The sequence below is a fragment of the Myodes glareolus genome, chromosome 5 (assembly GCF_982192425.1).
Source record: "Myodes glareolus chromosome 5, mMyoGla1.1, whole genome shotgun sequence".
NCBI classification, from domain to species: domain Eukaryota; kingdom Metazoa; phylum Chordata; class Mammalia; order Rodentia; family Cricetidae; genus Myodes; species Myodes glareolus.
Window position 1 is genome coordinate 35,944,975 of NC_142030.1, and position 21,697 is coordinate 35,966,671.

A 21,697-nucleotide genomic window follows, 5' to 3' on the forward strand; every position below is an offset into this window, starting at 1 on the left:
AAGGCGAAGAAAGCACACACAGTCATTCCTCCATCCTGTGGAACAAGTGCACATGGGTAGATATCAGTGGGACATCCAGGTAAGACAGGGTAGCAAAGCCCAGACATGTGAACCTGAGGCTCCCAGAGAGACACAAGACAGAAGATGTAGGTGTTGAATGGCTCAGAAAAGTAGTTGATGAAATTAATGGCAGGCTGTATCCCTGCAACCCGAATCAAGAGATGAATGTGTAATCCTTCTCAGATAATCCTCCAGTTGCATTTTATAGACGTGTGACTAGGATCATACAAAGGAGTTCTCAGTTACAAAATCAGTGGTTCTTAAAAGAAAGCAAATCTCAGAACAGTGCATGTAGTGTGATTGCAATGAAGTCAAAGGAAAGGTGTCCGTGTGTGGGGGTGTGTAGACAGCACAGACATGGGCTTCCCAGACGTCAGACCCACACAGCACGCCGTCTCCCCAGGGTTTAACCGACAGCGTTCCTCTGTAAGAGTTTCTTCACATTCAGCTAGAGCTGCTTCAACTCTGAACACTATTTCCAAGTGAAATGTTTTAGAAGAAAAATAAAACTCTTGCTTTTATGAGAATTCAGGTTCTTTCTCCTATTGTCGATCATATATTTCCTCCCTTTGCAATCAGCAGATGGCTTTGGTTTTCTTCAGTGTAGCCAAGGCCCACTGTGCCTTCCCTCCTTCCCTCCCTGACTTATGTTCTCAAGCCTAAGTCCTCAGGATTCCAGTTACTCCCCTTAAGTCCTTTACCATTCTTTTTCCTTTTGGCTGGCCTCCACCTCCAAATTTTGGTATGGTTTATTTCTTCTCATCTTTCAAATATCACCTCATCAAAATAGTCCTTCCCAACCACTCAATCAAAGCAGCTTATGGGCTGGCAAGATGGCTTAGCAAGTGAAGATGTTAACTGTGCAAGCCTAATTGATGTTGATCTAAGTTCATTCCCTGGAATCTGAGTAGAAAGTTGGATGGGACGGGTGCATCCGTAATTTCAGCACTCCTTTGAGATGCAAGCCAGAGACAGGGTGGTTTTTTCAGAGGCTCTCAGGCCTGGGGTAGCCTTTAAACTGAGATTGCGCTTTTGCTTCCTGGCCATCCAGACCCAAATAACCAAATAGAAACTATTAATTACAACACTGGCCAATGGCTCAGGCATATTCCTAGCTAGCTCTTACATCTTAAATTAATCCATTTCTATTAATCTATATATCGCCAGGAGGCTTACTGGTAATGTTCTGGCATGTTTCTCCTTTGGTGGCTACATGGCATCTCCTTGACTCTACCTATTCTCTCTCTCTCTCTCCCTTTCTCTCTCTCTATCTCTGTTCGAATTTCCCACTTAGCTTTACTCTGCTAAGCCATTGGTCAAAACAACTTTATTCATCAACCAATGAAAGCAACACAGAAGGACATCTCACATCAGTAGTCAAGGATGACAGGATAAACTTGAGCTTCTGATCCTCCTACCTTCACCCCCTGAGCACTGAGATTATAGACAAGTGTCACCATACTCTCCACATTGCTACAGATGGAACCCAGGGCTTCATCTATGACAGACAAGCACTCTACCATCATCTACGGACACCCCAGTCCCTTCAATACAGTTTTTACTTAGGATATATTCAGCTTATGATGAGTTTACCGGGACACAAACGATCATACATCAAGGAGCCAGCTGTTGCCCAGGTCGTATGAATGGTTTAAATGGGAGTGGAACCTGAGGAGAAACTCTGGATTCTGGACCCGTCCCTAGAAAGACTCACAGCACTATTTTACATTGGCTTTCCAACTCTGAGTTACACATCCTTGAAAAACATGGAGCCCACTGCTGAGCTTATTTCAGCTAGAACTCTTTCTCCATGTCTTGTCCTTACCATGAATTCATGTAAATTCAGTCTCTTGTCATTAATATCCTGTAGAACAGCTTTGAAATGCCCAAATATTTCTTCCTCTTACAGTTAGCCCAACACACATTGCTTTCTGATTTGGTTGATTCCAACTGCCTGGAGTTTAAGTTCCTCAAAGTGGATTGTCTGTGGAATTCCCAGTCATGCTCTTGCTGTCCAGGGCAGTCCCCTTGACCCCTGGTGAGCACTCAGTGAATTGTTGCTTTATCCAAAACGTGTTTGGGGGATGGCTTCCATTCATCTTCAGAGTGCTTCCTCCGGGAGAAATATCCTTCTATCAGCCTGGCTTTAGAACAGGGTCTCAGGGACAGTGGAGCAGACAACACACAGGAAAATTTGGTTGGTGGGAAGGACACTAAAGCACATGTAATATGGCAGAAGAAGAAAACACTGGGTGGAAGGGTTTGAGAGGAGATGGGGGACACAGCCGAGGGGAGAGGAGGGGAAGTGAAGGTCAGCCTAAATAAATATGTATGAAAATGCCATACGCTAACTAAAACAATAAAACCATAAACATACACCCCGTATTGCTCAAGACCACTGAGGGTCAGCTGGGTGGTTTGTTTGTTTTGTTTTTGAGACAGGGTCTCACCAGCTTTGGATAACCTGGAACTCAAAATACACACCATGCTGGCCTCTAACTCACAGAGATTTGTTTGCCTCTGCCTCATGAATGCTGGGGTTAAAGGTGAGCACCACCACCCCAGGCCATAGTGATTTTATAGCATTTTGGGGAGAGGAACTGGGGCTCTGTACCAGGTCCCTCTTGGGTGTCCTCATCTGGAGACATGTGAGGATCCTTCGGGAGGGGTCCTTTTTCACAGGGAGGTGTCACCACCAGAAAAAAGCAAATATCTGCCTAATGACTGAGGAGGCAAAAGAACAAACTTACTTGTTTTTGAGACAGGGTCTTACTATAGAACCCTGATTTGTCTGAAATTCACTATGTAGACCATGCTGGCCTTGAACTTCCAGCCTGGTCTTGCTTCTGCCTTCCAAGTGCTGGAATTGCAGGTGAGAAATGTCATATGTAGCTCAGGACAAATACTTTTTATTTTGCCTCCAACACTCAGTCAAGGATAGAAATTTTGATGCAGGCTCATGATGCTGAATTCTGATTTCTGTGGTTCATGTTTTTGAACTATTTGTTACATCATTTATTCTCACAGCTAGTTCTCCCAGAAGGCTGTGTGTGTGGAGCGGGTGGAAAATAAATAAGAGTGAAGAAAACGCAGCAGGGCCGGTGGCTCTGGTGTTGGTAATAATGACTAATATTACATTTTGATGAAAATTTGAATTGCAATTTCTTCAGAATTTTTGTTTTGTCTTTTTGGGACAGGGTTTCTCTATGTAACAGTTCTGGTTGTCCTGGAACTCACTTTGTAGACCAGGCTGGCCTCAAACTCAGAAATCCACCTGCCTTTGTCTCCCGAGTGCTGGGATCAAACGCGTGCGCCCCTACCACCCAGCTTCTTCAGAAGGTTTTACATTTGGGTTCCAAAATAGCTCTGTGGCAAAAGTGTTATTGTCTTTTTCAGATGGATAAATTGCCTAAAAAAGTCTCTCCCAGTGTCACTAAAAGTGTATAAAATAGCCTTGACCTAAGCCCAGGTCTCATCATGTCAAAGTCCATCCTTATTCCGTGGCTTCTGGCTGATTTTGTAACAGGCCACTTCCCCCTCCAGACCTTAGTCTCACATTTAGAAGGTCCCTGGATGACCTCTTAGTCACCTCCAAATTTAAATCCTGTGATTTTATGAGATTTTGTTTATTGTTTATTTAAAAATTTGCTGTCACTTCAAATTGCTATCACTACTAAAGTAATACATTTGTTTGCTTGCTTGTTTGTTTTGAGATAAGGTTTCACTGTGTAGTCCTGGGTGACCTTAAACTCCTGCCTCTACCTACTGAGTCCTGGGATGGTTTGTAAGGTGCTAGGAATCAGACTTAGGGCTTTGTCCATGCTCAGTATTGTTTTTCTTTGAGACAGGGTTTCTCTGTAGCTTTGAAGCTTGTCCTGGAACTAGCTCTTGTAAACCAGGCTGGCCTCAGACTCACAGAAATCTGCCTGTCTCTGACTCCTGAGTGCTGGGATTAAAGGCATGCACCACCACTGCCTGTTTGGTATTATTTTTTCTTAATGCCACTAGAAGATTTTCCTCTGAATTTACTTGGGGGAAAAAGAGGAAATGAAAGGAATAGAGCAACTGTTCTGTATTTGCAGCTATGTGGAGCAAAATAAAAATTAATCTGTGGGGTTGTAGAGATGGCTTGGTGGTTAAGAGCTTGTACGACTGTCGCGGAGTATCTGAGTTTGGTCCCCAGAACCCATGTCAGGCAGTACACAACTGCTTACAGCTCCAGAGAAATCCAGTATCTTCTTCTAGACTCTTCAGGCACCTAAACACACATGCCTATACATACACAGACACATGCATATACACATAGTTAAAAAGTAATAAAAATAAATCTTAAAGTTGGAGCTGGAGAGATGTCTCAGTGGTTAAGATCACCTGTTACTCTTGCAGAGGACCATGGTGGTTCAAGTTCCAGCACCCACACAGTGGCTTACAACCATCAGTAACTCCAGTTCAAAGGGATCCAATACCCAATACCCTTCTTTGGCCTCTAAAGATACCAGGCACTCAAGTGGTGAGCAGACATATATGCAAGCAAAACACTCATATACATAAAATAAAAATAAATGTAAATTTTAGAAATATATAAATTTGCAAACAAACAAACAAGTCTGGCTATTGAGATGGCTCAGTGGGTAGTGATACCTGCCTCTGAACACGATGGCCTGAGTCTGTACTCAGAGCCCATATCGTGGAAGGAGACCTTTGAATGTTGTCCTCTGACCTCTACACGCACAACATGGCACATTTGCTCTTATACACACACTAAAAAGAACAAAATGAAATAACAATTTAAAATCAAACAAACAACCTGATCATAGTGTCCGTAGTACCAGAGACGGAGGCTGTATTGTGAGGACCACATATGAAACATTGGACCACCAAGTAACTAAAAGCACCTCTCCAAAATCACAAGCCGAGGCCTGTTTCTCTGCTTATTAGTTCCTTTCCCATATAAAACGTGTGCTGTTCATACAACATAGCATAAATAAAATCACTGTGCTGCTGTTGCACAACAGGCGAGTAAACAGAGTTTCTTATTCACAGGACTCTTGTCTCAGACTTTATTTGTGGCCATTTAGATGTCAGCTACTTTTTTTTAAAAAAATGACAAATGAAAGAACTTTACACAGAATAAAAATTAGTATTTGTGTATCTTTTTCTGAATTTTATTTTGCTAAAAAGAATCTACGCGGACCCCCCTTCCCATAAAAGAAAGAAAAACAAGAAGAAAGAGAAAGAAAAACATGCAAAATAGTTTTGTGCACACCTCTAACACATTATATTCCACCTCAAAAAACTTACCAAAAAGAAAGGAAAAAGACCCAAAGCAAGAATGCTTGGGCTGAGAAGTTCACATTACAAAGACTAGATTGGTAACACAAACACTGCCAATACAAGTCATTCTACTGCAAAAGGAGAGTGTTTGTGATTACATTAGATTAATGCCAACAAAAGAAGACAAGACAAACTATACTCCTCCTGCGAGCCAGTAAAAGCCGTTTGCTGTCACGGGAAACGTGTCAACCTGAACGCCACACAGCCTTAACCTTAACACTATGCAGGCCCATCCAGTGTACCATTCTGGAAACTAGCTCCTTTGCCCACCACCTTTAAATTGGTTTGGGGCAGTGTTGGGAAGTGAAGCTAGAACATCCCAAGTGCTAGGAAAATTCTGATTACACCTAGCCCCTAAAATGTTTTGTTTTTGAAAAATAAGATTCCTTCAAATATATACACGAACTAATAAATATTTTTAAAACAACTATTTAATATAGAATGATAGTGATGCTTTCCTTTGGGATATTTTACTTTTCTTCTTAAAGATCCTACAGAAAATGATAAATTACAGAGGAACAGTGTCTGTGCACATGTATAAAAAAAATCTTTAAAAAGAGATTTGGAAAACATAACGGTAGGGATTTTATTTCCCTTCCTCAAGACTAGTTTCAGATCATTTAATAGATACTTTTTTGAGCTGGGCAGTAGTGGCGCACACCTTTAATCCCAGCAGTTGGAGGCAGAAGCAGGGGGATCTCTGTGAGTTTGGGGCCAGCCTGGTCTACAAAAGCTAATTCCAGGACAGCTAGAACTGTTATACAGAGAAACCCTGTCTCAAAAAAAAAAAAAAAAAAAAAAAAACCCACTAAGATACTTTTTTTAAAAAAAAAAATCAGCTGCGTTAGAACCTTTCTGTTTGGTCAGCAAGCTCCTTGTTCCTGTGTATTTGTACTTTCCAAACATAACAGACTGTGCACAAGGTACTGTTCTGTATCTCTGAACAAATTTCCAGGCTGTCCCAGCAGAATTTACTCAGCCTGGAGCTTTGAGTCAAAAGTAAAGAAGGGTTGCTTGGTAGGAGCACAGTTCTAACTGTCCTCCATGCTGCCCGGAGGGGACTGGTGATTCCCATGGGCTACCGTAGGCTATGTCTGACTGAGTGACACCCTTCAGTAGGACGACAGCCTCCTGAAAGCCTTAGTCCTCAAAAGAAAGAAGAGTTTGAATGCATTCTCATAAAGCATTTCAAACGTGCAAAGAGAAAAATTCCAAACAGGAGTAAAGAGAGAGGGGCAGTGAGCCTGTAGAGTGCCGGAACACTGTGCTCCAGTGCGAAACACACATACACACACAGCCTGCGTCAACATCCTTCCTAACAGCACTTCCTAGAGAGAAAAGTGACTGTACCTTCTCCAACCCAGAAATGAGCCACTTTCTCTACTTCTACCTAGCTCTACGTATCTGTAAAGGACTCTGAAGGCCAGGTCTAGTTCAATGCTATTTCCAAAATACTGACCCAAATGGCAAATGTATCTTTTCCCTCCTTGCAGCAGTCAGCACGAATATGTAATTGGTGTGCTGCATTTAAAGGAACGAGTGAAGAGCACGGTGCAGCCCTGAAGGTGGGCATCCCGCAGCCCATGCTGAGGTTGGCAGAAAGCAAGCTACTCTTCCCGCGCACAGCTGGGCATGACCGCATGCTCCGCCACCCTGTGTTTGGCGCCGTCTCTCTTTTCTTTCCGCTGAGCCTGTTTGAGAGTAGGACTGTGGAAGACGTATTTTACCCCCTACCCACAACATGAGCAGTCATGGGTGGGGGTGAAATACATGCACGGGACATTCATGCTCAGGATCCTCTTCAAGCCAAACAGAGGCTAAACCCTACCCAGAGTCCTTTGCAAACCTCTTCTGACACATTGTAAAGCAAAACTGGAAAACCCACGTTCACTTCCCCATGACAATTCAGAAGGAGCAAAGCTTCCCAGGGATGTTAGATGTTTCAGAATGAACCCGGGCCGCGGGTGGGGGGTGGGGGGGATGCAAAGAGAGTCCATCTTTTCTCGGTTGCCTGTGGCATGAGCCAAAGACCTTTCTGGAACCTCTTCATTTTCCCAGTGGTGGCCCGACATCGCTTCAGGTTTCTGGGCTTCCCTTACATGCTTCAGTTTGTTCGACATCTGAAGTCTGATGCACAGAGGAAGCTCTGTGGTGCTGAAGGAACGACTCTTCCTTTTTTGGTGAGGAAGGCCCAATGGGTCTCAGCTAAGGAGCGCTCAGTGCCGGCTCTAAAAATAACCCCACAGCAAATACTGTTTGGCACATCATTGTGTTTGCCAAGGAGCCCTGCAGAACTCCGCGGCGTGGTTTGGATTCTCCGTAACTGCCCTGAGCTCTGTCCCTGCACTGATGACAGCGAGGCTGGGGAGGAATATCATTTTTGAACGTTGCTTTTTGTTTTTCAGTTTTGATTCCTTGGAATCCTTTCCTAAAAGGCTGAAGTGCAGTTCCAACTGTGGATTAATTACTACCTGGTTTTAGAATCTTCTTTTGGCTTCTGGTCTGAACTGCGCAAATACACAATCTGTGTGTACAAGAAAAGACTAAAATTAGACTTCAAAAGGCTCAATCATTCCTCTCGTTCCCCTTTCCCCCCAAAAGAAAGATCTTTGACTCCTTCATTGTCGGCAGCAGGAGCAGCCAGGGCCTGGCCGGGCAGCAGCCACTCTGGGCCCCTACACGTTGACGGCATGTGCATGCTTCTTGCACAGTGGTTTGTCTTTCTTGGAGTAGAATGGCTGCCCCTCCAGATTCACATGGCAGACCTGGGAAGGAAGACAGAACAGTGTGAGATGGGATCTTGCAGCAGAGAAGACGTGAGCAGGCTAACAGAACATGGCAGACATGCTCCTAATCCCAGTACTTGGGAGGCTGATGCAAAAGAGTCCTGAGTTCAAGCACTAAATTGGGCTATATAGTGAGATCCTATGGAAGAAAAGGTCGCCCTTTTAGGGACTGAAGAGATGGCTCAGCGGTTATAGAGCACTAGCTGTTCTTCCCGAGGTCCTAAGTTCAATTCCCAGTATCCACATGGTGGCTCTGACGTCCTCTTCTGGTGTGCAGGTGCACTCATACATAAAATATAAATAAATAAAATTTTTAAAAAATCACTCTGTTAGAAAAATGCACTGTTGCACCTAACTAAGAGAACAAACAGCCTGTTCTTCTCCACCCTGCTACAAAGCCCTAATGACTGAATAGAATATGTAGGGTGGCCCATATAACATGAAGACTTCCAGGGGGTTGAGGAAGTAGCCAGTTGCTTGCCCATCATGCATGAAGCCCTGGCTTTGATCCCCAGAATCATACGAGCCAGGCTTGATGAGCTTCCTAAAATCCTAATGCTAGGGATGTAGTAGTAGAAGGGTTAAAAGTTCAAGGGCATGTTAGCTGCTCGAAACTCTGTCTTTAAACATAAATAAATACCCAAGTAAGATAAAGACTTCTGAAAAGCATGAACTCAAATCCATTAAAGCTAGTGGAATAGAGACTATATGTGATAAACCAAACAAAAAAAGTCTAATTCATGCTATGCTGTGGGGAGCAGATGAAGTCCTGAGTCAATGTATATTGCTGACATGAGCAGAGGCACGTAAAGGGCTCCAGTGGCTCAGTCCAATAGGAGTAGCAACGACTTCTCCTGATCAGGCTGAGGGAAATGATAAAGCGTTCCCCTGGTCTGTCTGCAGATGCTGACTATGGTGGTTTGAGTGAAAATGGCCCTGTAGGCCCATAGGGAGTGACATCATTAGAAGGTGTGGCCTTGATGGAGTAGGTATAGCCTTGTTGGAGGAAGTAGAGGGGGGGTGTTGAGGTTTCAGACGCCCAAGCCAGGCCCACTGGCTCCCTCTCTTTTCCTGGTGCCTGCCGATCCAGATGTAGAACTCTCAGCTACTTCTTCAGCATCATGTCTGCCTGTGTGCTGCCATACTTCCCACCACGACGAGACAATTACAGACTAAACCTCTGAACTGCAGCCACACCAATTAAATGTTTTCCTTTATAAGAATGGCAGTGGTCATGGTGTCTCTTCACAGCACTAGAAACCCTAACTAAGACGTTGACCATATGTAGGAAGTATAGACAACAGCTTCCTTCTCCTGGATGCTTACAGCCTAAGGCTGTTCCCCTATAGCTGTTAGCTAAACCTGCCTCCTTGTTTATCTGTATGTAATAACCTAGCCCTCCTGTTTCGGATGTCTAAAATAAACTCAGTTTCCAAGCTGCTGCTGGAGCCCCTCCATCAGAGAACATGACCCACCCAATTCTAGCTTTTCTGTATGAGAGAGAGAGAGACAGAGACAGAGACAGAGAGACAGAGAGAGAGAGAGAGCACACCACTGTAACAATGGAAGCAAAGACTAGAATTTTGTAACCAGGGAATGAAAAAATGGCTAGCAATCAGAGGTAGGAGAGAGTGTGGCTGCTGTTAGTACTTTGAGTTTTGATTTCTGTCCTGATGAACTATGAGAGGATATATTTCCTTCTTTCTTTCTTTCTTTCTTTCTTTCTTTTTTTTGTTTGTTTTTTTTTTTGAGACAGGGTTTCTCTGTGTGGCTTTGGAGCCTGTCCTGACACTAGCTATTGTAGACCAGGCTGGCCTCAAACTCATGGAGATCAATCAGCCTGCTTCTTCCTCTCGAGTTCTGAGATTAAAGGTGTGTACTACCTCTGCCCGATTGAGAGGATATATTTCTGCAGTGTCTGGTATTATACCCTAGGAAACTAATACACATTGAACACAATGTACCCCATAAATAGTGGAGGCACAGGAGTAAAGTACAGAACTCAAAATACATGGCAGTGAACTTGATGACTAGGATTGTCTCCATCCTAAATTCGTAAAAGATTATTCAGGCTTAAACAGCACAGATATTTCCCTATCTATCTATCTATCTATCTATCTATCTATCTATCTATCTTTCTTTCTTTCTTTCTTTCTTTCTTTCTATCTATCTATACACAGGGCTTCCTATATCCAAAGTTGGCCTTAACTCCACTGTGTAACAAGGTTAACCTTGAACTTCTGGTCCTCCTGCCTCCATCTCCCAAGTGCTGAGATTATATGTGTACACTACCATAGTTGGTTTATATGAAGCTTGAGATTGAACCCAGGGCTTCATGGATGTTAGGTAAACACTCTATCAACCGAACTATATCCCCAGCCCCTAAACAGCACAGTTATGTCATACATACCCCAAATTCACCTTGAGAAACTCTCGTTCTTAAAATACCAATAGTTTATCCATTTTCCTAAATACAGTTCAGTCAGTTAGACTGACAATATAGAGATTTATTAGGGATGAGCCTTTCCTGTTTCCAACTCAAGTCTGAGTAGAGGCAACACAGTTTCCCAATCTCATCTCAGCTGAAAGCCCTCTAAAGGGAAGGCCAGTCTCTTAGACAGATGCCCTGCTGATTCAGCTCACTGCACACGGTTAATAGTTAATCTCAGTCTTATCTGCTGGCTGCTGTCTATCAAGAACAGGACCACTTAGGAAAGGAAAGTGATACTCATCCTGCTTTCAAAAGGTCCGAACAAGAGAAACCTTATCTCAGCCTTTCAGAGACTTAGTCAATAAGCTGAGCACTGGGGTTCATGGTAAGTCCTTCATACTGCTTCATAACCAAGGCAGCATATAACCTGGGGAAGCCGCTGCTTCTCTAGGCCATTGTTTGCTGCCCTCACCTACGCTGGTCTTCCAAACCCTAGGACACTTTGCTGCTACTGCTCTGTAAATAATCAATGGTAATGCACATTTCTTTCTTTTTTTTATCTTTGAGGAAAGAATTTGACTTTTATTAATAATTTATACTATAACAAAATTGAGATTAACTTATGCACAATATTATTTTTTTCTGGTAATGCACATTTCTTAAGCATTTATCTATTTATGTATTAAGTGCTCTATCTGCATGTACACCTGCATGACAGTAGAAGACATCAGATCCTGTTATAAATGTCAGATGCCATGTGGTTGCTGGGACTTGAACTTAAGACCTCAGGAAGAACAGCCAGTGCTCTCAACCACAGAGCCATTTCTCCAGTCTGTAACACAGCTTTCTTTACCCATGACATATCAAGACATGGCATTGGCAACCTTTAAGTACCATTATGGCACCAGAATGTCACAGCTGTATATTTGTGTGTCAAGGGGCTGGCCAACGAAACTGTACTTTGTCCCTTCTACCCGCTGCAGGCTAGAAACGTACCGCACAGATGAAGCAGGTGTCATGCCAGGTGTGCCCCAGGGCTTCGATAAACTTGTCGCCAGCTTCCACAGGAAAGTCACATCCGTGACACTTGGTGCTGAACAGATTGATGTAGTCTGAAATAAAAGTCAAAGTGAGGCAGTCCCAAAGAACAGTCGGCAACATGGATCCCAGACCAGGACAGCCCCACATCAGTGAGCTGGGGGAGTGGGCTTTGACATCTCACATAGTACTCCTTTTATGATTGATTTTATTTTTTACTCTTTTGGTAATTTGTACCAATGTTGCATTGGCTCAGACTTGGATTTAATTACCACTTCATGCTGGTCTTGTCTGGAATTGTCATGAACTTCCTTGGGAGTGATTGCTTCTTTTCTCTCTCTCTCGCTCCTCTGATAGCCCAAACAGGTCAATCCCCAAACAGAAATTAAAAAACAATATTCCTCATTGACCAGTCACTGGGCTTATTTTGGAAGAATGAGGGTCTTTTCTTTTACCTTCCAGATTTTATTTTATCTTTAGTTTTGTGTGTATACAGGAGTCCAGGTGTCTACAGAGTTCAGAAAATATTGTTGGATCCCATTGAGCTGGAGTTACAAGCAACCATGTGAGTGGTAGGAACAACGTGGGCACTCTGAGCAGTAATGTGCTCTTTTTTTTCCCTCTCTTGTTTTTTGTTCTCTCTCTCTCTCTCTCTCTCTCTCTCTCTCTCTCTCTCTCTCTCAACAGGGTTTCTCTGTGTAGCCCTGGAATTCACTCTGTAGTAGACCAGACTGGGCTCAAACTCAAAGATCCACCTGCCTCTGCCTCCCAAGTGCTGGAATTAAAGGCGTGCACCACCACAACCCAGCCACTTTGTGCCCTTAATTGCTGAACTCTCTCTCCAGGTACAGACTCCTTAAGGTTTATTTGTTTTGTTTTGTTTAAAATTTATTTTTTATTGTTAATTGTGTGTGTGTGTGTGTGTGTGTGTGTGTGTGTGTGTGTGTGTGTGTAGGGGGTGTTATAGTCACGTGAGTGCAGGTACCCATGGAGTTAGTTCATGAGAAGGCGTTAGGTCCCCAAGAACTGGAGTTACAGACAATTGTTGTGAACTGTCAGACATGGGTGCTGGAATGTGAACTTGGGTGGTCTGTGAGAACTCTATGTTTTCTTTTTTATTTTATTTTTCTATATGTGCTCTTAACCCCTGAGTCATCTCTGCAGCTCATCCTTAAGACTCTAGTAATTTTGGAATGGCATTTGCTTGACCATTCTTTTGTCATTGAGTGGTGCAGGAGAATTGCCTGTATTCTGTCAATCATGTTTTAAATAAAACGCTGATTGGCCAGGCAGGAGGTATAGGTAGGAAAACCAGACAGGAAGTGTAAATGATGAAAGGAGAGCAGGAAAATTCTGGGAAGGAGGAAGCTGATTTCTCCCACTCCTGTCCAGATCACGGAAGCAGCAGGATGTGAGCTGCCCCACTGAAAAAGGTACTGAGCCACATGGCTAACACAGATCAGAAAAATGGGTTAATCAAGATGTGAGAGTTAGCCAGTAAGAAGCCTGACCTAATGGGCCAATCAGCTTTATAACTTATAGAAATCTCTGTGTGGTTGATTTTCTCTGGGGCCTGCCGGCTGTGGGGTACCAGGCAGGGACAGAAAACACAAACAAGCAGGCCCGGCCCTCATGTTACAATTGAGCATCCATGTTGACATAGATTTTTACTACTATAAACACTATTTGAGCTATTTCACAGGGCTATGTCCTCCTTCTCTTCCCCCAACAGGGGAGATAATACCACAAAATGCTATTCATAATGCTTTGAAGTTTACTGACTACTCTTACAAAGACAGTGCTGTGCTGTGAGTGAGTTCTTGAGCCCACGTGTTGGAAGCACACCTGTCACTGCACTGGTGGTAGAAGGCGGAGCCTGACGGGAAGCATTTGGGTCACACGGCCTCTATTTATTGAATGAATTAATGTTATTATTGAGAGACTAGGTTCAGAAGGAGTGGGATTCTTTTGAAGATGAACCTGGCCTCCCATTGCCTGTTTTTTTCCTCTCCTTTTTGCACCTCCACCTTCCACATGGGATGGCATAAAAAGGCTCTTAGTAGGTGTGGCCCTTGACGATGGACTTCCCAGCCTTCAGAAGCAGGAGCCAAATGCCACTCTGTTTGCTGTAAATCCCCCTGCCTCAGACATTTGATTATACTAAACAAGATGGACGAAGACAGATGACATTCCTTACAAGAACCTTAACATCAAGAATCATGCCTTACTTTTCTTTGTACTTTCAACACAACACCTAGTCCGTGGTCAGTATTCAACAGAGCCATAAACCAGCACACCAATGAATTTACTGCATTAGCAAGCAAATCAGTAAATGAATGAATAAATCTGATCTTCACAATGTCTCTCAGAGACAGACTTCTTTTTTTTAATTTTTGGTCTTATTTTGTGGATGAAGAAACTGAGACTCAAAGAAATATCGACCAGAGTCTCATACTTGAGGCCTCATAAAGTCTTATGCTCTTTCTCAGAGCATAGCAATTCTACCATACTACTGTAGACATTTTCTAGATTTTTCTAGAAGAGTTCAAATTCCTTTAAAAACTTCATTTTTCCCTGCATTCCGCAGCTCCCCAAATGTATTTGCCTCTCTGCAGCTCTACCACAGCTAACCTCTTCCTGGATTCTGTTCATCTCCTGGATGGTATGTCTATTCTTTGTCTTAGACCACACACTGAGAGGCAGTATGCCATCAGGGTTATAAACATGGAGCATGAAAAAAGAAAAAGCTAGTTCAAAGTCCAGTTCTATTAAAGCATTCGTTAAACCTGGGGCAGCTTCTTAGGACTGTAGCCTTCCCAACTATAAAACTATAGCACCAGATTAAGAAATGCATGAAGTATTTGGCATAAACATTAACTGCTGGTTCTTATGTTAGACGACTTCATATTTCCATCCATCGTCCTTGAATGCCCATGCCAGTATGTACCACGTTAATGACTTTGCCTAAAATTCCTTTTAATTTAAAAAAATTTATTTATTTTATGTATATTGATGTTTCATTTGTATGTACATCTGTGCACCAGGAGAGGGCATTGAATCCCATACACAGCTGTGAGCAGCCATATGGGTACTGGGAATTGAACTCAGGACCTCTGGAAGAGCAGTCAGTGATTTTAATCACTGAGACATCTCTCCAGCCCAAGATTTTTTAAAATTTATTGTTACTATTATTAGTGTGCGTGATTTGTGCCATGGAGGACACTCTGTGAGTATGCAGGTCGGAGGACAACTCTGTGAGGTTGGTTCTCTCCTACTTTATGTGGATTACAGGAATAGAATTCAGGCGGCCAAGCTTTCCTAGTAAGCACCTTTACCCACTGAGCCATTGTGCTGGCCCTTGCTTAAGGTGTTTGAGCATAGAGATCTCACAGAAACTGATATAGACTACATAGTCAATATATGTTTTATGGTTAAAAGATGAACAGAAAAAAAACCCAAAAGCAAAAAAACGGTTCAACTAGCCTTATTGGTTTTTTTTTCCACAAATTTTCTTTCTTTTCTTTTTTGTTTTGTTTGTTTTTTGAGACAGGGTTTCTCTGTAGTAGTCCTGGCTGTCCTGGAACTAGCTCTTGTAGACCAGGCTGGCCTTGAACTCACAGAGATCCGCCTGCTTCTGCCTCCCAAGTGCTGGGACTAAAGGTGTGCGCCACCATTGCCCAGTCACAAATTTGATCTTCAAACAGCTTGAATCCACTTCTGGAAGTTTTAGTATTGCTTACTGATTGATTTTTCTATTTCAAAGTTGATTTTGTGTGGCCTGGAGGCTTTAAAAAATTGTTAGTACAGATATTTTTTAAAATATTGGCATTTTCCTCATTTTTTCTACAAAATGAGGCTATCTCTAATAATTGGCCTCCTTGCTTTTCCTCATCCGATTTTCTGGTGCTCCTGTTTCAGCCCTCATGTCTGTGCTTCCCTTATTGGGCCAGGCCTTAAACTCTTCCAGAAAGGAGCAGGCTGTGAAGGAAGGACAGGACTGAAAGGCCAGTTAGCCAGGATACCTGTGACTCCGGAAGTCACCACAGTTCCTCACATGTTACAATAACATATTACACTGCGAGGTGCAGAGAGATTGGAGGAAGCCTGAAAAAACACTGCAGGCAGGGAGGGAAGGGCGCTCGGCATTCCATGCCTCGGCCCCTCCCTGCTTCTGTCCCCACAGCAACTCCACAAGGCAGCTGTTACAGTCTCTCAGAGAAGTTGAGAGGCTTTCCTCAGGGTTGCAAAACTATCTCAGTGTGGAGTCAGGAACAGTGTCTAGGACAACGTCTAGAACCAAGGCCCCTCTTCATTCTAGACCCGGGTTTCCAAGTCAACATGGCCTGAAAGGTCTCTCAAGGTTTAGGGAAGCAATGTGGGATTCAGATATTAGAAACATGGAAGGGAGCAGAGACTGGTATATAAAATACATTATTTTCCCCAAAAGCTAAAACCAAATGAGCAGGGGAAAGAGTATAAAGTATAAATCGCTAATATACAATAGCTTGATTCAGCCATTAAAAACAAAATCAGGACCTTGTGTAAGACCCTGAGTTTGATTCCCAGTACCACACATGAAGCAAAACGCACAAGACCCTTTTTTCCCCTTGACAGAAGGACTAGACAAAGGCACGATTTAACTCCCTATGCCCGCCTGTCAACCCAGGTGGGAAATGGTACAGGGTCTTCCAGCATGGTGTCATGCTGCATCCTCTCTACACCGTATCTCCCATGCCTACCTTTCTCACAGTACGGCTCTCCATCCTCCATGTGGAAGAGGCTGTTTCCAAAAGGTTTCTTGCAGGCTGCACAGACGAAGCAGGTAGTGTGCCATGTTTGCTTCAGAGCGCGCATCACTTCCTGGAGGGGAGAATCTGGGTTCAGGACAGAACATTTCCCAGGGCTGCTGTCCAAGTCGCCTAGGGAATGGGGCAACAGGGCTCAAAAAGTAGGTGCCAGGGAAGGCAGGGGAGGGTGGAGAAGGGAGGTCCGGCTTATCAGGGCCACTTTGCCAAAAGGGTACGGAGAGTTAGGGGCGCAGGCAGGTGACTGGTCAGGCTGTGAAGTGCCAACTTGTTTTGTGGAGCCCCGGAACCATTTGAAGCTGGTGGCACATGTGTATAGCATTCCTTGCCCAAGTTAATTAGTTCCCTGATTCAGGAGTTAGTGACAAACCGATTCCATTCTAGGATGGAAATGGAGCTGCTTTCTCTGTTATCAATAGCTTGTTGAGAGTGTTTCTAGCGGGACCTGAAAATCTTAGTGGAAGAGAGGAAGCCAGTCCAGTTGAAGAAAAGACAAGGGCCCAAGGAAGGGATGCTGCCCACTTACCCCCATGATCTTGGTGTTGCACTTGGCACAGAGCGGGGCAAAAAACTGCTCGTAGCACCGTTCACAGTAAACGTTGTTCTGCTCCTCCACAAAGCACACATCTGCTAGGGAGTTCTTGCAGTAGGCACAATTGAACTCTTCTGGGTGCCAAGAGCGGCCCATGGCTACCAGAAAAGGGCCCCTGGCATGGTAGACAGCAGTATTTTAAAATGGGTCCCAGAAATTAGAGCCAGATATTTTAAGAACCCCAACACTATTCATACATTTACTTAGTAATGCCTGCTTTAAGGATTGTTCTAACGAAATACCATGTAATTCTGAGAAAGTTCCATGCAGAAAGATGTCTATTGTCATGTCAGTAACACAATAAACAGAACCAGAAGATGGAACACAGGGGTGTATATCAGCATGTGGCAGGCAGAATTCAAGGCCAGTCTGGTCTACATAGTCAGCTCCAGGCTAGTCAGGACTACACAGAGAGACCCTGTCATAATGAAACACACAATCCAACACCTAACAAAGAGAACCTGGAAGCATTTCAAATCACAGAGGACCGAGTAAACACACCACAGGGTCAGGTCATCACAGGGTATTCTGAGAGCAGTGGCGATGGTGGCTAACCTTTATTAAACCACTGTGTGCTAGAGACTCTTCAGGAATGATCTTCCATTTGTTAATATAGCTAATCCTCATAACAGTTCTATGAAGAAGGAACTATTACAAGGCTGGATTATCAGTACAGAAAATTGAGACAGGGAAAGTCAAAGAACTCATTCAAGGTCACAGGAAGTAGTAGATGGTAAACCTGATGGCTCTGGTTCAGATTAGTATTCAGAACAAAGGAACTAGCAGAAAAATCTCAGGTTCTAACTTTTTCAGTCCTGTGTTTTCTAGCTCTTCTCTGTTCACTTTGTTTTTGTTTTGGGGACAGGATCTCACTTTCTAGCCCTGGCTGGCCTGGAACTAGCTTTTAAAAGAGGCTGGCTTTGAATTTACAGAGATATGGCTGCTTATGCCTCCCTGGTGCTGGGGACCAAAGGTGTGCACCACCATGCCTGGCCTCTGTTTGTTTTTTTTTAAAGGGTATGTTTTTCACATATGAAGGCATATACCACACATATACACAGACATACTGTATTTAACAAGCATGGTCTGAGACCCCTGACTTCTCCTTTTTTCTCTTTTTAATAAATTTTTGTTTCCTTGTTTTGTTTTTCCAAGACAGGGTTTATCTGCATATCTCTGACTATCCTGGAACTCACTCTGTCGACCAGGCTGGTCTCGAACTCATGACATCTAAGGGAAATTACTTGCTTTAATTTCAGTGAAGTGTCTATCAGAGCCCTAAGAGGTATGGACCTGGCTGTGGAAAGATCCAGAAGCAACTCTATAGGAAAGTTGGGTCAAAACCAGCACTGTCATCCGACTTACAACGTGCTCAATAAACCTGACAATAAGGCTGAAGATTCCCAGAACCCAGCCTTAGCCCAAGGGAGAGCTCCTGGCACCAGGCACCATGCTGGGAGCTTCACCCACTTACCTCATGGAATCTTCCCAATTCCCCAGGGATGTGGGTGTCACACAGGTATGGAAGTTAAAGCTCATAGAGGTGAGCCAGAGAGACCTGAGGCTTCCCCATGAGGCTGACCTTTCGCCTAGATCACCCCTCCCGCCTGTCACCATCAAAGTCTGTACCTGATGACATTGTTGCAGTGCCCACAGAGGGGAGTCCGGCTGCTAGCTGGGAAGCGCTCAGCTCTCTGGAACAGGCCCCTGGCGAGAGGGGTCACCTGTGGACCTGTTGGGTTGTAGCCTGGAGCCCCCCGGGGCAGGGTCTGCTTGCTGACAGAAGAGGTGCTCTTTCCAGGAGCAAACTTCTGAGAGAAGCTGTCATCAGTCACCCAGGGTGGGCGGCTGGCAGACTCTGCAGGGCCCCCGCTGTAGGCTGCTGAGGGGGCAGGGCTATAGTTTGGGGCAGGAGAAGGGGTATAAGCTGGTGCAGGGGAAGGGGAGTAGGTGGGTGCAGGTGAAGGGGTATAGGTGGGAGCAGGTGAGGGGGTATAGGTGGGTGCAGGTGAGGGGGTATAGGGAGCTGGACTGTAATTGGCTCCTGGGGATGGGCTGTAGGTAGATGCAGGCACTGCAAGCCAAAAACACCCAAAGAATATGTGTTAGGAATTCATTCTCCCTCCTCTGTCACCCCAGTTAGAGAACCATAAAAGACAAGCTTAACATTGGAACAGTATAACTCCAATTTTTAAAGGAAGACATGTGTGTGTGCGTGTGTGTGTGTGTGTGTGAATTGTGGAAGGTAACCAGAGACTCAAATACACTAAGCAAATGCAGTACAACTAAACTACTTCTTAGTGAACCAGATTTTAATTCTCAGCAAGAGCCCAGATAACCAAGGGTGACAGCAGAACCCTGGGGAGCTTGCCCAGGCCCCAGAAGGGATGTAGCTATAAATATTGTGGCTGTTCAGGGCGGGATTCTGCCAAGCTTTGGTTGCCCTGGTCCTATAAAAAATGGGGAGCACTGGGTGGTGGTGGCGCATGCCATTATCCCAGCACTCAAGAGGCAGAGACAGGTGGATCTCTGTGAGTTTCGAGGCCAGGCTGGTCTACAAGGGCTAGCTCCAGGACAGCTAGGATTGTTACACAGAGAAACCCTGTCTTGAAAAACAAAAAGCAAGCAAGCAAACAAACAAACAAAAGAGATGAGGAGCAAGACAGGGAGTGTCTGGATCAGGAAGTAGATAAGAGAGGGTGAACTCAGCCTGGAGTGGAGGATGCTTTCAGTGGTGCCCCGGATGGTGGTCTCACTCTCAGACATCCCAATCAGATCGTATTTGCTCTACTTGAAATTTGTCTAGTCTTCAAGACAGAACAGATGCCCAGGAAGCTGTGTTCTCAGGTTCATGTTTCAAGTTTAGCTACTATTGCTGTCTTGAAAACACAGTTTGACTTGGTTTGTGCTGGGAGGAAATTCTGTCTTGATTTGATAGGTCCCCACCTATCTTAGTTGCTTGGTGAGCCTAGGCAGAGGTGTGAGCACCATGCAGCCCAGGGCTAGCTGCTCAGTTGGTCCTTGACTGATCCCTGCTCTCCCACATCACCTTGGTACAAACTGAGAGTGCACATGACACCCTAGAGGTTCCCATTATGGACAAGAATGTACTGCACTTCCACTGAAACCTCTGTTTGCCTTCACTGGGGGTGGAGAAACTGAGTTCATCACACAGATAGAGCATTGTCATTGCTAACATTCTCTGCCAAGGGCTCTCACAACCCGAGATTTTTCTGTAGAGATCCCCACTGCAGAGACAGCTGAGGAGATCTAGCTGTGTCCTGACCATGTCCTGAGCCCATGGTCAGCCAGTTCTCTGACTATAGCAAAGATGGTTCTAAAAGCCTCACCTCTACTCCCCGTCTATTAGGGGCAGAGCACCATCTTACCTAGCAGGGAACATATATCATGGTAGCCTCCCTGCCCACATCCAAGCCAGGCCTGGGTGGGATGGATTGTATTGAAGCAGCCCTCTCTGGATCATAGCTGGTCCCAGAAACATGGCCCTGTCTGATCTCTTTTTTCCACCTGGTGCCCTAAACCCTTTTGGGTGACTCCAATTCTATGCCTATGGTTCCCAGATGACTGGCACTTCAGAACTGGGAAGTTCAGAGCCCCCATGCTTCCCCTGACTAGGGCTGTGACTATGGTGACAGCCAGTGTATAAAGCCTTCCACGGCCCTGTCCTAGAGTGATACTGGTTCCCAAAGGTAGATTCTCCAGCTGGAATCTTCCTCCCACTTAGAATGTGGGTGAGGCACATAGCAGGTCGGTCAACTGAGTCATATTCTTCATTATTCCCTTTTACACTCGAGGGCACGAGAGCTCAGAGCAAGCAGCAGAACAAGACTGTAAACCTTCCTAAACTCCATGTTGCCTCTACAAAGAACACAAATCCAATTTCCCCTAATGTACAACAGCATGGACAAGTCACTTTTAAGACCCAGAGGAGACCCCGTGCTCTGGAAGGAAGCAGAGCTGTCAAACACCCTAATTTGAGGCTTGAGACTCAGTGGTTAGCGCTTGTCTAGCATTTTTGAGACTCTGGGTTCCATCCCAAGCACCCTGGTTTCACACTCTACTTCTAAGACTTTCTAGCTGCTATCCTTGGGTCAACAAAGTCATTAACCTCTCTGGACCCGTTTCTTCATCTAAAAATGATTTCGGAATTACTGTGAAGATTAGGGAAAATAAGAAATATAGTGCTTAATTTAGTGCCTGATACAGCTGTGTGTGTGTGTGTGTGTGTGTGTGTGTGTGTGTGTGTGTGTGACTAATTGTGAATGAGAATGATGGGGACAGTAGCATCTGGACTTCAGGTTGGAATGTACTATCAGGCTCATCTCAGAGCCCCAGCAGGCATGCTGGAGGGTGGCAGTGGGGAGGGAGATATGATTCTCTAAAGTCACATTGCCAGAAATCGGACCTATTTTCTGGCGTGGAATGCGTGGTGTCCTGCCTACTACCTCAGGCGGTGTGGTGGGAAGCTACAGGAATGCACTTCGTAACGTTGAAGTCCCAAACTCAGGGTGTTGTCACCTACTTCAACAGTTTCACCTTGCTTCCTGGTGTCCTGCGGGTCTCCAAATGCTAGGAACAAAGGTCACTTTAGGGGTACTATTGAAGTACTGGGAGGGAGTGATCCCACAAA

The 21,697-nt window shown here is 44.5% G+C and overlaps 1 protein-coding gene across 7 annotated transcripts in view; it reads right to left on the reverse strand.

The window, feature by feature from the left end:
• Window positions 1-5,197: 5,197 nt before the first annotated feature.
• The window catches only part of Ldb3 (LIM domain binding 3), a 58,260-nt gene continuing 41,760 nt past the window's right edge, over window positions 5,198-21,697 (reverse strand). For all 7 annotated transcript variants that reach the window (XM_087906267.1, XM_087906264.1, XM_087906266.1 and 4 more), the window contains 5 exons: window positions 18,676-19,120; window positions 16,981-17,161; window positions 16,389-16,509; window positions 11,608-11,723; window positions 5,198-8,159 (listed from right to left, as the gene is read on the reverse strand). In XM_087906267.1, the coding sequence (XP_087762393.1) occupies window positions 8,070-8,159; window positions 11,608-11,723; window positions 16,389-16,509; window positions 16,981-17,161; window positions 18,676-19,120 (953 nt within the window). In that variant the 3' untranslated portion in view covers window positions 5,198-8,069. The remainder of the gene's footprint in view (window positions 8,160-11,607; window positions 11,724-16,388; window positions 16,510-16,980; window positions 17,162-18,675; window positions 19,121-21,697) is intronic.